This window comes from Condylura cristata, unplaced genomic scaffold (assembly GCF_000260355.1).
Source record: "Condylura cristata isolate star-nosed mole 26May11 unplaced genomic scaffold, ConCri1.0 scaffold00037, whole genome shotgun sequence".
NCBI lineage: Eukaryota > Metazoa > Chordata > Mammalia > Eulipotyphla > Talpidae > Condylura > Condylura cristata.
This window is the reverse complement of record NW_004567138.1, coordinates 9,991,735-10,007,985: the sequence shown is the minus strand read 5'-3', so window position 1 is coordinate 10,007,985 and position 16,251 is coordinate 9,991,735. Positions and strand designations below refer to the sequence as shown.

Below are 16,251 nucleotides of genomic sequence, written 5' to 3'. Positions count from 1 at the left end.
TACTGTAAAATTCTGCCTTGGGAGAGAAACAGACTTGAATGCAAGGGGCATCATCCTGGTGCTTGGCTCAGGGAAGGCAATGTTGTAATGTTGTGATCCCATTTAGAATTTTCTGCCCTACAAATGCGGGGGTGACCCAGATTACATTGTAAAGTTTTGTGCATGAGGAACAGCAGAGTCTCAACTAAATGCTCCCAGAATCTAAAGCACAGTGGGATTTGGCAGTCACCTCCTAACAAGGGTGTCTATACGCAACAGGGGAACAGCACTGACCCTCCACCTGCATTTGCTCCTTGGCAGAAGTCAGAATGGGAGGCACCCACATGCCACGAGGACAGGGCAGTTCGATCAACCCTTCAGCTCCTGTCTAACTGTATGCCTGCACTCAGCCCCAGGATCACCCAGGAGTTCCCATGAACACTGGCACATTGTGTGCGAGACTAACTAAAAATTGAAAGATGAAGCTGATGGACCTCTATACTCTGCCTCGCCCACCACCTTTCAAGCATCATCTCCCAGCCCTTAATCATGCTTTGTTCCCTGCTCCTAATTGGCGCCACCTTCCCTCCCAGGTGCTCATGCAGGAGGCGGGAAGGCCATTTGTAAAGTGGTGTTCCCACACTACACCATTGCCATCCGTATCCCACTACCGTATCCCTCCACTCTTCTCACTGCATCCCAGGGCCCTGTCTAGAAATCCCTTTCTGAATACTCATTCTAGCCACCTCCACACATTCTTCAAGTCTCTGATTGGGCAGTGGTTGTGGAGCAGTTACTGATGCACTCACTCATCAGGGGAACAGGTGTGTACCAGTCTGTACAGAGCACATCGCTTCCTGCACATCCTTGTTCTCAGAACGTATCTTCTTCCTTTTCTGGACTGAGGAAGGGTGCAAAGGAAAGTAACTGCCTCCCCAAATTTCTGTGCTTTCTCCTCTCAGGTGTTTGCTCAGTCCGACATGGGCTGGCCTTCATCTTGCTTCTCTGTCACTTTTCAATGTTCACACAACAAATGAATTTTAGCATCGCCATGCCAGCTATGGTAAACCACACAGCCCTACCCAGCCAAGCCAACGTCTCCAAAGCAGGGCCTCCCACTGAAGCCCCAGACAATAGGAGTGAAACTCCAGAGGAACTCAAGGCCGTGGTAAGTTTAGTGAGACTGTGGCTTTCTTAAATTCAAAAGGTTTTGATGAGAAAGATATTGATCGATTATCTATTATGTTCCAGGAATTATTCTATGCATGAACTTAATATGTAGGAAGATTATATCCCTACTTAGTGTCTGTGTGTTAGCATGGATGCAATTAGAATGAAGGAAACAGATTTGATCATTCCAGGGCATAAATTCTTCCCTTAAAATGGTAAAATATCTACATATAAGTTGCAGATTTAAATACTCTTCTCTTTTGTCTACATAGTTTTTATTTTTTTGATGATGCTACTCATTTATAGGATACTTTCTTTTGGGGAATCTCATGTTTAAATGAACCAATTATCAGGGGACACCAGGGAAATAAATATTGGAAAAGTAGGTTGGCAATATCTTTCTATTTTCTTTATGCTTGATGTGATTTATAGATTAGAGAAACTGAGAGATGAAAGGAAACTTCCAGTTATTATCATTTTATGCCTTGCAAGTCCTCACAAAAGTGCCTTCTCATAGGCATATATTAATGGTGGTTCCCCTTTCTTCATCTAGGCACCTGTCTATGACTGGAATCCTGAGATCCAGGGAATCCTCCTTGGTGCCCTCAACTATGGCTCTCTCTTTGCTCCAATCCCCACTGGCTATGTGGCTGGTGTGTTTGGGGCCAAGTACGTGGTTGGTGCTGGCCTGTTCATTTCCTCAGTCCTGACCCTCTTCACTCCACTGGCAGCTGATACTGGGGTGACCTTGCTCATTGTCCTTCGCGTCATCCAAGGCATAGCCCAGGTACAAAGGTGTCTGCTAAGTATAAATGGAATATGGTTTCCAAAGTGACTTCAGATACTAAGAAGGGAACTTTTCTTTTTAGGTTATGGTATTAACAGGTCAGTTTTCAATTTGGGTCAAATGGGCCCCCCCAGTGGAAAGAAGTCAGCTTATCACCATTGCTCGATCAGGTAACTGGCACGTTAGCTGTCTGCATAAGCTACATCGTTGTCACACCGCTAGTGAGGGAAGGAGCAGGAATTTAAGTAGGTCGTCTGGATTTCAGCTCATACCATTAATCCCTGTGAACTCAGCTTTGTGGAGTTTCATTCTGTGAGAGGCAGAGACTCCCAAGACTGACCCTCTCATGAGAAATTACCTGACTTCTTCTGCAGGAGTCTTACTGGGAAGCTTTGTCATCCTGTCCGTCGGCGGCCTCGTCTGCGACACCATTGGGTGGCCTTATGTCTTCTATATCTTTGGTGAGTTTGTGCTCTTCCCTCTCAGAATGTTGTTTTATGACAGAGAAAACGCTGGGTGTGCTTTCTTGTCCAAGTCATCTACAGTTAGTCAAATCCTAATAGATATTGGTATTTATTTGATAACTGTAGTTGATAATGTCAGAGCTCATCATGTGTGACTGCAAAGTCATATTTAAGTTTAGGGAACCTGAGTCTGTAGCTAAAATAACCTGATGACTTTGCTTCTAAATTCACCCAAAAGGAATCCCAGTTAGGTTTCTTTCATGAGCTATTGTAAAGGTTATGTTGGAAAGGAATATATTGGGAGCCAGGCTTTCTTACTTATTTAACAAATGTTTTAATGTGCTCATCATTTTACTCAATAGGAAATGGTGGGAATGTGACAATATCAGAGATAAAAATACTGCTTAGAGCAGAGAATCAACCAATAGAGGATTCCATGAAGGACTGATCACGTGAGACTTAGGAGTGGATAAAATACATAGAGATTGACAGTTTCCAAATCACATTGAGTATTCTAGAGGCTCAATTCTCTATGTTGTCATGTCCAATGGCATGTTTAAGACATGAACTCACTAAAAATCATGGAATCTGTTCATATCCTACATTCTCAATATGCACTAGTACTAATTTTCAGATCTATACCTCCACATTTTATCTTACGTGACTTGTTAAAAAAGTTGTGACTTGGTATTCCTTAACTCTCAAGATCTAGCAAAAATCTTGGTGTTTGTGAGTTATTCTGCATTTGTGAAGGATATGTCAATCACAACCAAACAACTGAAAAGAGCTCTCTAGCTATTCTTAAGGTTCTAAAGGGAATTTTAAGGTGAATCACATTTGCAGACGGCACTAATAATGCTTAGTTGACAAATTCAGAATAATATATCATTACCAAAAATCCTTCTGCTGATGATTAATTTCATGAACTGTCTGGATAATCAGTCGCAACTATGCCTGCCACTAAGTCTTCAGTGATAGAGTTAGTTATGGAAGGAACTAATGATAGAAGGAACTTTGCACCAGTATGATGAGAAGGAGAAATTTTGACAGTACTTCAATGTGAGGATATTGTCAAACAAATGGCGCTCACTAGTACTTCTAACAACTAACTGCATTTTAAAGTGTCCCCCAACTCTGTGGCCTGAACATTTATTATCCTATTCCTGGGCAGCTGTGTTCTCTGTGTCATTATCTATTTTAGAAAATGGGTAAGCTGGAGCATGTTCTCCCTATTACAGTGGTTAAGACCTAAATAGAAACGTGAAAAACTGCATGTTTCTTTAAACATGGACATGGAAATGCCACCAGGGTATTGACAAAAGCAAGTTATATAACCAAAGCCAAATTCAAGTGCAGGGAGAGCACCATTCACCAGTGATAGCACCATCCTGGAATAGATGCAAGGCAGAGGTGACTGGGGACAGTCACTGTGAACTGCCAGAATCATCCCAGCTTAGAGTCAAATGGAAAAACTCCAACCCAGTGCTAACTGCACCCTCTTCTCCCAGGTGGAATAGGCTGTGCCTGTACTTTGCTCTGGTTTCCTCTTGTCTACGATGACCCTGTGAATCATCCGTTTATCAGCCCTGCTGAGAAGGAATACATCGTGGCTTCACTGGTTGAACAGGTGCACTGAGCATCTCCTCTGTCACCTCCCATGTCTGTCTGTGTGTACTGGAGGTGAGATGTGCAGTAGAGCAAAGCTTCTGTCTCTGATGCAGGGGACACTGTTATGTGCTTTCTTCTAGGGCGGTTCTCCTGGCTGGTCTGTTCCCCTGAAGGCCATGGTCAGATCCCTGCCACTCTGGGCCATTTTAGTGTCTGCATTTAGTATATATTGGCGTAATTATATCATAGTGTCATACACACCAACATACATCAACACTGTACTTCAAGCTAACTTCCGAGATGTAAGTACAGAAGAAGTTCACTCTGTTCATCTGTTTAAATGCTACTTTATAGAATCTTCTGTGTTTTCTTTGGTACAAAAAATCAAGGGTTAGGCCTATACAGTCAGGGAGGAAATGCAAACTAGTTCACTTGAGTTTTCATTAAGAAAATTTTGAATCACTGAGAAGTGATGATGAAACCTCTGCTTACTCGGAAGAGAATGGTATGGTTCTAGGTCACTCATATCCACAGACTGTCACATTTTTAAGAGACCTAAGCAAAACACTAACTTTAATCCTTTCAACAATTCCATTCAAAGCAGTATGTTACAGATAAGTAATAAAATTTAATAAGGCTGAGCTATAGAAGCTAAAAACATGCTGCACACAAGGCATGATATATAAAAGATATATAAAATATCTTACATAAAATATTGTAGGAATTTTTTAAGAAAAGCATTTCTTTCAAGTTTAACATATGTGGGCTAAGTGCATGTGTATGTACAGCTCTCTGATGGAACAGATTCTTGATTGCCTGCTAAATGGATGTTCTAAGGCCAATGGGGAGGCTCTAGATCTCACTGAAAGGGACATGCATGTGGTCATTGGATTACTGCTTTTCTCTCCCCTTGGTCTCTAAAGCTGTGTCCCCAGGGTGACTGGGCTCCCTGTTAAAACACGGGAACGGGGTAACAGAGAGCTGCTTCTTAGCAGAAGTCAGGTCAGAGCGTGCGGATCTTGCTGAAATCAGAAAGTCCCAGGACACAGAGACGGGGGGGTCTCCCCAAAGGTGGAGGAGGACCAGAAGCAGCAGAAAACCAGGACACGGGCGACAGAGTGGGGAGACAAGATGGTGAGAGAACTAGGACATCTAGCTGAGTAAGGTCCCCCTAAGTCACGTGACCTTCATGGTCGCCGTTTACTCAAGCATAAAAGGAACAGCTTGGATGAGGTGAGAGTGAACTGTTCATTGTTTGGATCCTGTAAAGCAAAGGGTGGTCTCCCTGTCCTTGTTTTATTTACTAGCAATTTAAAAGAGAAGCCAAATTGAAAATAACAAGGTTCAGCATTTTAAAATCTTTTAAATATAAAAATGCAGAGTGATGCATTTTGCTCTCTTTTCTGTTCCCAATCTCCCCTCTTCTCACAGCTCCCTGTACACATAAATTTTTATGAGTGTCTCAGAACTTTCCCCATTGTGCTTTTCTGAGAATGCAAGCCTACACGTGCCGCAGACCAGCACAGTGGGGAGCTCTGGACCTCAGGGTGATGAGTGTCTCGAAGGGAGGTGGATAAGGATTTGGCTGAATGAATGACAGACAGACACGACTTCAAGAGTGCGTATCTGAATGTAATGTGGAGAAGTAAGCTTTTGTATTTACACAGTATTTTTTGGCAAGAATAATGATTACATCAGCGTTTAGTTACATATTTAGCGGAACAGTAAAAGGTGATGCGTTACATTTTCTTAGAAGCGGATGGGAAAAGGGGGTGACCATGTTCTGGGAACATCCAGTAGTGGATACTGGGTGAATGTGGTCATTTATCCGTTTGGTACATTTTGTCTAATTAATCTTTTAATTCCATCCCCTATTGTTGCCTTGCTCAAAGAGCCTTTTGTCTTTCTGCTACATCGTCTCTACATCATTGCCATTCAGTAACTTTATGATTAAGCAAATATAGTAGAGACTTATGGTATTGTTCTAAAATATACTCTTATTGTGCTTTGTTTAACGTGTACCAAGGAGGAGGTGAACTTTTTAATCTTTTCCAAAAGATAAGACTCAACCCCCTGACTTTTTCCTTTCACATTAACTATTCTTTGTCACTTACTTCATTACTGGCAGTGGTAATCTTATCATTATGTACAGAAACATTAACTGGTTGAAAGCATTATTAAGAACAGAATCCAGCAAGCAGGAAGTCAGGCTCCAAAATACCGTAAAATGCCACGATATCCCTCTGCGCGCCCTGTTCCTTGAACTATGAGCGAACGTCGGCGTGATTGCTTACGCAGACTCCGCAGGAGGTGCAGCGATATACACAAATGAACATCACTCTATTATACATTTTAACAAATTCCTTACATACACATTTTTCATTTTCTGCAGATTGTGTGTTCACATTACTGGCCTATTTTCGTACCAACTCATGCTCTTTTAAACATCTTTTTTTGCAGGGAATATTTATATATGCAAGGAAAAAAATCTCCTTTTTTCCCCTCAAATGGAGCTTTATGAATCTTTTCCTGAAACCATTAACATTCTATTGACTCATAGCAGTAACATGGATTTGAACTGGAGAGGATGAACATATAATGAATAACCAGAGATCTAGACAATCTCCCCACAGCTCAGTCTCCCTTACTATGGGGGTGATGACATGTCCCTCACTCATCTCTCCCCCAGAGTGGGATCATGTCAGCTCTGCCGCTCTTTGTTGCTTTTCCCATATTTATCCTTGGAGGTCAACTGGTTGGTTTTCTCCTCTCCAGAAAAATCCTTAGGCTCATCACAATCAGGAAACTCTTTACTACCATAGGTAAGAACCAAAGCACAGAGGGTGGGTGTGGGAAGCTCAGGGAGCTGCCTATTCGCTGTGTTTGTCTCCTCCCAGGGGTTCTCATCCCAACTGGACTCCACCTGTCCCTGCCCTGGGTGAGATCCAGCCACAGCACCACCCTGGCCCTCTTGGTACTGACTTCTGTCTTCCGCAACTTGTGTGAAGTAGGAGCGCTTCTCAACATGGTGGATATTGCTCCTCGGTAGGGAGTCTTGCTTTTCCTCCTAGAGACTCAGTTCTGGTCCAGTGGCTTAGGCCTTCTCTGACACTTGGGTCAAATATGAGTGACACCTGACACAGGTCACAGGAATTGTCAGTATCATATCCAGAATTGAGCTAATTCCTGGGGAGACTCCAGGTTGTTCTACCATTTTCAACTTAGTTTGTTCGGTGCAAAAAGGCTTAGACAGTGGACACACTCACAGCTCAATGTAAGGAGAAACCCAGGGATCTCTGGCCATGGGACATAATCTACCACATAGGGTTGGGCCCCTGACAGGATTCAGGAAACTCCACAAGCCTTGCTCATGTAAGGCGTTGCAGGCCAAAGGAGGGGAACAGCTCTGATATCAGAGGTCAGTGAATTTTCACTAATGCTCCCAGATTCCTTTCACAGTAAAAAAAAAAAAAAACACAGTTATCCTTGTAAATGAGGTAGCATTTTTGGGTCATGCTCAGGGGAGCCATGTATTTTTTTTTTTAAAGATTTATTTATTCGTACAGAACTGGGGTATAGGCTAGAGATGCGGAAGGTGAGAGGATTCACCAGAGACAGAGCAGGGCGCAGAACAGGCAGGTCAACGAAGTACACTGCTGAGGGGAGCAGTGGGCGGGTCAGGAGAGGTCTGCCGGGCCATGTGGTCACCTCCGGGGCAGGCGGGAATCGAACTCATGCGGAAGTGGCTTTAGCTTCTTTGTTCTGTGCTTTAACCTGCTGCACCACCAGGGAGGGCCAGGGGAGCCATGTATTTTAATGAAAGGTCTTTGATACACTACAAGAGAGATATATTACACAAAACCTTCATTCTGAAACATCAGGCTTCACAGCAGAGTCCAAAGAACATAAGCCTGGTACGCCATCCTAAACTGTATATTTTGTATAAACAGAGTTAAGAAATTAGTACAAGAGACCCCTTGGAAGTCTCTGAACCCAGTATAGGATCCTACTAATCCTGTCAGGACTTACATTCAGGTTGACCCAGTGTCAGCCCAGCCACAGGCATCTGCAGAGATAAACACAGATTGGCAAAGCATGAGGAGAAACCAACCATTTATTTACAATAGATGTTTTTTCTCTCTCTCAGGTACAGTGCCTTTCTCAAGGGACTATCGCAAGTGTTTTCTTCCCTAGCTGGAGCAGTCTCTCCCACCGTTAGTGGATATTTCATCAATCAGGTGAGGAAACATTCTCATGAAAATATACAGAGGCCAAATCTGTTTTGTCACCCAGTAGAAGTCAGACTAAGGGAACTTTTATTCCCTCCCCAAATGACTCAGCATGTAGCTCAAGAGTCCCCAAGAATCCTACATACTTTCACAATCACCACACTCTCACTTGTGAAGGAAAGTGGCCACTGGTTTGAGCATGGAGTGAGGGAAAATGTCCAATTTTATGAGCTTATGCTTTCTGAAATTTCCATACTAGTTAGCAATTTTGGCACTATTTTAAATGTTTTATGATAAAAGAAATTGAGTAACAAGAGCAATTTCCATTAAGAAACTACAGTTTATCTCTTGACATTTTATATCCCTTCCCAGCCAGCAACTTGAGGAGATCTAGAGTGACTTAATGAGAGGGATCTAGGCCTGGGTATTGTAGATCAACATAGTATAAGCACCTGTCAACTGTGCCAATGGGGTTTGAGCGTTCCACTCATGCTTTCCACCAGTCCGAAGGAACTGGTTGATACATACATGAAAATGTGGAAATGTGAGTCGCACCTTAATAGTTTCTTCAGTTATTTATCCACCAAAGTGCACTCCATGATCACTGTGCAATCCAGCAGAAGCACTGAAATGATGTGATTAAAAATGATTCATCTACTGTTGCTACCTTGACCCTCCTGCAAGGAAATCTTCTCTCCAAAGTGGAGCAGACAAGTCACAATTCATGCAAACTGGGAACCTTGTGATGGTGGCATCTGGATGAATCCATCTGCTAGGTTGCAAATGGCCCTGTGGGCATTGGAAAAGCCCCATTGGAACTATGGAAGTTTACCTGCATATACTTAGGGCAGATCATATGTCTGTTGATAGAAAACACTTCCTGGCCACTGTGGGGAAGGGTTTCAGAAACTACTGCTTGTCCCAAGAAATCTTCTCAGGTGCCCAGGGGAGTGAGTTCACGAAAACAATTCAAAGTGGGCCGGCAGCCTCTACAGCCAAGTGTCGGCTGATGGTTGGGCCAGTCATAAATTCAAGACCTTTGTTGGGACTGTGACTTTGGGTCTGCTCCCCACTCCAGGGATTCCTGCAAAATCTCTGAGAGACATGAGCTGCCATGTCTTGATTAAAATAAATTATGTGAGTTTAAGGAACTTAAGACATGCCTGGGGTTAGTGTCTCATAACTTTGGGAAATTCCTTTAAATTCTGAGCTTCACAATGAAAATTTTATATTGACTGCAAGGAAAATATTTGACATTGTCAAGGATTTTTCCAGAGAAAATGGGACCAGTGCCCTATAAATATCTCTACTGGTGTTGCCTATGAATTGAGGTAGACAAGAACAGTTATTAAAATTTGCCTTGTGGAGTTACTGTTTACTGGGTGTTTTATTCTCCAGAAGGAAACATTCTTTGATGTTGCTGACTTGTCCAGGCCTATCTGGCTGTACCTTGACTTCATGTTTGTACCCCTCAGTTGAGACTAAGGACTCAGGGATCCTTTTCATTGTTGGTTTTAGCTTACACTTGTAAAGAGAGAATGGCCATCAATTTTGGTTTGCCTGATTCCAGTTCCCCAGGATATGACACATGCCATCTGAATCTTTGAGAGCCCTGGTAAATACAGAAAGAACTGGCCAATTAGGAAGACCAGTTATGTAAATACCAAATATTTACCAAACGAATATGATGCTGAATGAATAACACATTGAAGGAACAACCTGTTCCTGGCACTTGTATGTCCATCAATGATTATTGTGGACACTCCTTTGACCACCATCACTGGCATGTTTTTATGCATTGGTAGTCTTCCATATATATTTTTTAAAGATTTATTTATTTATTCATACAGAACAGGGGAAGAAGCCAGAGGTGCAGGGTCGGTGAAAGGCTTCACCAGAGACAGAGTGGGGAGCAGAACAAGCAGTTCCATGAAGTACACTGCTGAGGGGAGCAGCAGGAGAGTCAGGAGAGGTCTGCCGTGCCATGTGGGTCAGTCCCAGGCCTGGGGGATCAAATTCACACTGAAGTGGCTGTAGTTAATTGCAGTGCTGAGTCCTAACCTGTTGCGCCACCCAGGAGGATCCTAATCTTCCATATTTTAAAATGCCGTTATCTTTGTCAGAATACGGAGACTACACAGCTGATGATTAGATTTTCCTAAGACCCTTACTGACACAGCATTTTTATGAAGAAAGATGTCTGTGGCATTCACATGAGTACCATTCTTTAGGACTCTTGTGGTATTACCAGTAAGTTGTAATTAATGATGAATAGGATGGAAGTGCAATACATGTAACTTCAAGTCTTTTTGCTCTTTAAAAATTTAATTCTATTCCATGTATTGACTATACACTGTCAGGAAATAGTTGTTTAAATTGAAAATTCACAAACTAACATTTTTTCCCCTTTTTTTTTTTTTTTTACGCATTCATTCATTCACCCATCCACCACTCAACAGTTATTTGTTGAACACTAGCATGGGCTAGATAATGTTTACGTGAATAAAAGAAACAAGCCTTCAAACCCTATATTTTAGGAAAATTTCCAGGCAAACAGTGATGCTATGAGTAAAATATGTGTACATTGAGGAAGGGGTGGTAAGTGCTAAGAAAAGAAGCCCACAAGAGTGGAGAAGAGGGCACGAAAGAAGGGGTGATTTACAAGTTTTAACAGGATGATGTAGGAAAGACTCACTGAAAAAGTAGCATTCAAGTAAGGATGCAATCAAGGAGTGAGGAAATAGCTCTCTAAGGGAGGCTGTTCCACAGAGGGGAAGGTCAATGTATAGCAAATTACCTCCTATTCAAGGAACAAGCTGGAAGCTCCTTGACTAGAGTCGGAGTTGGGGGCAATATGACATGGCACCATCTGAGCTTTTCTGAAACAGGACGACAAGTACTAGAAACACTAATAACCCATAGTTTCCTACCTCCAGGATTCTGAGTATGGTTGGAGAAATGTCTTCTTCGTTGCAGCTGCTGTTGACATAGTAGGCCTGGTCATCTACCTCATCCTGGGGAGAGCCGAAGTCCAGGACTGGGCATAGGGTCAACATGACCCACGTCTCAGCGAGCCTAGTGACACCTGATATCCTGGTGGTTAGTTGTGCATCTCCTGCCCACATGGAACTTCCCAGTTCAGGCCTGTGTGATGGGCTGGCATTCAACTGAATTGCCTTGTTGCCAGTATCTTGTTACAGAACTTGGCTGCGTAAAATAGGAGTTCTGTCTGGCCATTTACAGGGGAGGGTGGAGGAATGGCTAATTATTTATGTGGGTCTGAATTTTCATGCAGTCTCCAGTATTTCCACTCTTAATGTGACATAACAGAAAGGACAGTCCCCAATTCTTTGCACAGAGTTCCAAAGCTCTTGTCAGTTCCTGGTTGATAAGTAGGAGGAAGCATATTTTTACATGAAAAATTGGTTTTAGTCCCTGTCTCCTGACACAGGAATTTCTGACAGCCTCAGAACTCAATGGGTAATAAGCTTGTCTATTTGGTTTAAAGTTGAGATGACTGTTGGCTGAGTCCCTAAATAGTTTCAGGGTGGGGACAAGAAAGACCAAGACATGATTATAAATTGGAACTTGCCATATGTCAGCCAGCCTGTGGGAAGGAAAGAGAGTCTGGAGACTGGTATATTCACCAGTTACCAATGACTTAATCAATAAAAACTTTATGAAAGTCCTAAATGACTGGGTACTGAGAGTTCAATTTGTGGTGACCCTGTAGAAGTCATGTAAAATCCACAGTCCTTCCCACACATGTCCTGTGCACCTTTCCCAAATGCTTGTTCCTAGGTTTTATCCTTTACAATAAACCAATGAAAGTCAACTGTTTTCTGAGTTCTGTGAGTTGTTCTAGAAAATGATCAGTCCCAGGAAGGGCTTCAAAGGAACCTCAGCAGCTAAGATGAAAATGAGAAGTGTGGTTACCCTGGGCACCCACTACCAAAGTAGTGTCTGAAATGGAATCAGTCTTAGGCAGTTGATCCCTTATCCTGTGAGTCTACACTAACTCTGGTGGTCAATGCCAGAATAAAATTAAATTTTAGGCTACCCAATTGGTGCCCACAGAGAATTGAAGACTTGGGGCCCTCCCTGGTGGCGCAGCAGGTTAAAGCACAGCACTGCAAGCTGGCCACAGGGCTTCATGTGAGTTTGATCCCTGCCCTGGAGGTGACCCACATGGCACAGCAGATCTCTCCTGTCTTGCCCGCTGCCCCCCTCTACAGTGTGCCTCATTGATCTGCCTGTTCTGCTCCCCACTCTGTCTCTGGTGATTCCTCTCACCGTCCCTGCCCTGTACCCCAGTTCTGTATGCATAAATAAATTATAAATCTTTTTTAAAAAAAAAGAACTGAAGACTTGATTGTTGTGGAATCAAAACCACATTTGGTGTCTGAGGGGTTGTGGGTATAAAAACAATTTTCCTTTAACTCTCCTGGTAAAAGCATCCGGAGCTATAGCATAATTTCTCACCAAAGCAAACCAGAAAGACAGAATCCATGGGAACAAGAACTGAGTATTATAAGTATTGGCTTCTTATATTGGCTTCTTCTACATGTAGAAGATGAACTTTGAGGGTGTTATCTAAAGAAAGACTGAAACAACAGATGCCATTGTGTGTAAAGCCCAAAGTCCTAAGTCAGGAGACCAGTGTAGGTAAAGTAACTGGCACATTAAGTGAAGAAGGTTTAGGGCCATTGGGCTTAGACAGGATGCCCAATTTAAAAAAAAATGCTGAAAGGGGCAAAAAAGACTGAATCCATTATGACATGAGCCACATTACAGAATGTGGCTGCATTTATGGGTATTGGGGAGTAGACATCAGCTTGCTTCTACGATTGCTGGTATTTCAATCAAAACTGCCTCATTTTTAAAGATTTATTTATTTGTGCATACAGAACTGGGGTATAGGCCAGACTTGTAGGGGCAGTGAGAAGATTCACCAGAGGCAGAGTGGGGAGCAGAACAGGAAGACTGACTGAAATACACTGCTGAGGGGAGCAGGGGCGGGTCAGGAGAAGTCTGCTGCACCATGTGGATCACCTCTGGAGTTGGGGATTGAATTCACACTAAAGCTGCTGAGGCTAGCTTGCAGTGCTGTGTCCCAACCCCGTTGCACCACCAGGGAGAGCCCCACAACTGCCTCTTTGATGCTCATAGCACTCTGGCACTCTCCAGTATCAGGCCTTATGCAGTCCCTTTGTTCTGGCCATGTTGACCTGACATACATAAGCTCTGTGGGACCATGTAGGTTCCTTGCACCTGCTGAACATACTAAGATATCAAAGTAATTGTCAAAACTTACACAAGAAATATAAAATTTAATAGACAGTAACATTTATGTAAGTTGGAAAAACACATAATCCATTGCCCACCTCTCTTTTACTAGAGTTCTGTCCTTATGAGCTAATCATAACTCTAAATCAGTAGCAATAATTCCTTATAATACTTCCCCTGCTCTGTTCAAGACAAATAGAATCTACTAAAATATATTCAATAAAAAACCAATCAGTAAAAAACCAATCAGGGGCCTGCCTGGTGGTGCAAGGGGTTAAGTCTCAACATTGTCAAGCTGTAGGCAGCCACTGTAGCACGAGTTCATTCCCCAGCCAGCAGACCTCTCCTGTCTCCCCCACTGCTCCCCTCAGGTGGATTCTAGCAGATCACCTGTTCTGTTCCCCATTCTGTCTCTGGTGAATCCTCTTACCCTCGCATCTGTGACCTATACCCCAGTTCTTGTATGCATAAATAAAAATAAAATCTTTAAAAAACAAGACAAAAGCAACCAGAGTCTGCTTGCTATGACCCTATCAAAACTCGTGAAACCATATAAGTTCCCATGGACCCCACCCCTGCACACTCTACAGTCCCTGTTCTCCTGTGTCATGGGCAGCTCTGATGGCTGCAGGAAAATGGACTTGAAAATTGTTCTCCCTTCTTCTCAATTCTACCTTCTTAGATGAGCTTTCTCTACTCCAAATGCCAAATTTCTGTGATTGGGTTGAGCTGTACACTGAGCACAGGACCTAATTTTGGAAATTCAGTAATCTCAACCTGGAAGCCCTCTGAACCCTATCCTAGTGGATTTTCATGGCATCTTCTTGACTAAGCATGCACGATTGAGTAAAATATTGGCCAACAAGGATTAACTAAACTTTCAGCTCCTCTCTCCTCCCTGTGCACAAGAGTAGAAATGAAAGTTCAACACTAATCAAATGCTTGGTTGTACTGTCAACCAGCACCTACTTTCTTGCTTTCCAAAATTCACCTCCTTAATATAGCAAAACACCAGCAGTTAAGAAATCACAAGGGTTTTAAGAGTTCTGTGCCAGGATGGGGAAAATCCTAAAGTATATATATCACAGTAACTCACAAGGCAGTGATGGAGGATAAGGATAGAAAAGTTGGCAAGGAGCCGCCACAAGACTCACTAGACTCACACAAGGCCGGCAGCTAGAAGTGGGGGACAGGTGACTACCATAAGTGTTAAACCAGGAGTAGGAGCTAAAATCTTAGGCTACAAGGCATAGGCCCAAGCAGAGTGTCAGATACTGTTAGTGTCACAGGATGCAGACTGGGGGTAAAGATGTGGAGACTGGGCACCCTTATAGAATTTCTGGTCCCTTTCAAATTCTACCATTATCTGAAATCAGCACCAAACAAGCCACTCCACAAAGGAGTGAGCCCCTCCCAAAGAAAAGTAATCTCTCTCAGCGCAATCTCTGCCCTGGCATGAGGCAGCAGCCCTCTGCCCACCTGTGGCTATGCAGGTGTTTCTATTGCCAAATCCCGCTCCAAAGGGCAGACCTCCCTTCTCTCTGTGATCTGTACCATCCGGGGCTTCTCTTCACTGATCTGCCTCCACAGAGGCAGCTCCCTCAAGGCCTCCTGCCTGTGACCGTGCAGGCCTGTGTCCGTGCAGGCCTGTGTCCCTTTTGGGAAGCCGGTTCTGCCTGCTTACATCGATGGAAGTGTCCTTTATTCTTCTCTCCCTTTTATTATAAACCCGCCCTTTTGGATATCACTAATGGCTCTGTCTCATGGAGAAACTTGCCTGGGAGACTGGCCATGTGTCACTGAATGGGGCGTTCTGGGAAACTTCCCAGAGTGAACCCAAGAACTCTACTCTCTGAATCCAACAACTCCAAAAATAACTTTATCAGCACCTGAAGGTCCTCCAGACCTGCAAAGCCATCAGTAAGTTCCCATGTGGGTTTTTCAACACCAGTGTCAACTTATATGGGCTGGGGGTTGGTTTTCTGTGATTCCAGCCTATAAAATCTCAACATTCTGTCACACAGACTCCCATACTCACCCACCTACCGATGACTTGTGCATTGTGGATTTGTGTGAATGACAGTCCTGCGCACGATCAACCTTTTACTCACAAAGGTAAGTCAACACCAAGTTGCTATTAGCTTCTTCCCTCTGCATAAACCTCATCTTTGTACCTTTTGTTATTCTGATGTTTTTTTCCCCTTTATTGTCAAGCAATACTGTATCCCTCCTCCATTTAGGGAAGACTGTAGTCACACACATAAAAAGAAAAGAAAGGGGGGAGGGCACACCCCTGTATATATTCTGGATTTCAAAAAAGACGATATGAATCCCTTTTTTAAAATTTATTTTTTATGCTGCATCATTATTTATTAATCTGACAAGGGTTTATCAATACCTCTTATGTGCTACACTTGGTTGTGTGAGAGTGAGATACAAAGGTATCTCCAAAGATATAAGTAACCTTCGTAGAACTGTGCCCAATTCTTAGAACTTAAAGTCTTGATCAAAAACTGCAGAAATATTTTCTATTGCGTTAATGCTTGTTTATGACAGACAGCGACAGCCGGTATGATCCCCCCTCAGGCATTGTTGCCAGAATGAGCTTCTCCCCGTCTCCTCTTTGTTCTCAACTCTCCCCTTCTCCTCCTCCCCCTCTGGCTGCCTCCATTCCACAGTCAGGTTTCAATAGTTTTTTTTTTAGTTTGTCTTTATCTGACCCTTTGTT

At 43.1% G+C, this 16,251-nt stretch overlaps 1 protein-coding gene across 1 annotated transcript; it reads left to right on the top strand.

The window, feature by feature from the left end:
* Positions 1-952: 952 nt before the first annotated feature.
* On the top strand, positions 953-11,284 carry LOC101637568 (probable small intestine urate exporter). Its single transcript, XM_004693327.1, has 10 exons — positions 953-1,147; positions 1,703-1,936; positions 2,019-2,106; positions 2,311-2,397; positions 3,909-4,027; positions 4,149-4,310; positions 6,698-6,830; positions 6,906-7,053; positions 8,156-8,246; positions 11,174-11,284. The coding sequence occupies exons 1-10, from the start codon at positions 998-1,000 to the stop codon at positions 11,282-11,284; spliced, it is 1,323 nt and encodes a 440-aa protein (XP_004693384.1). The 5' UTR covers positions 953-997.
* Positions 11,285-16,251: the final 4,967 nt, after the last annotated feature.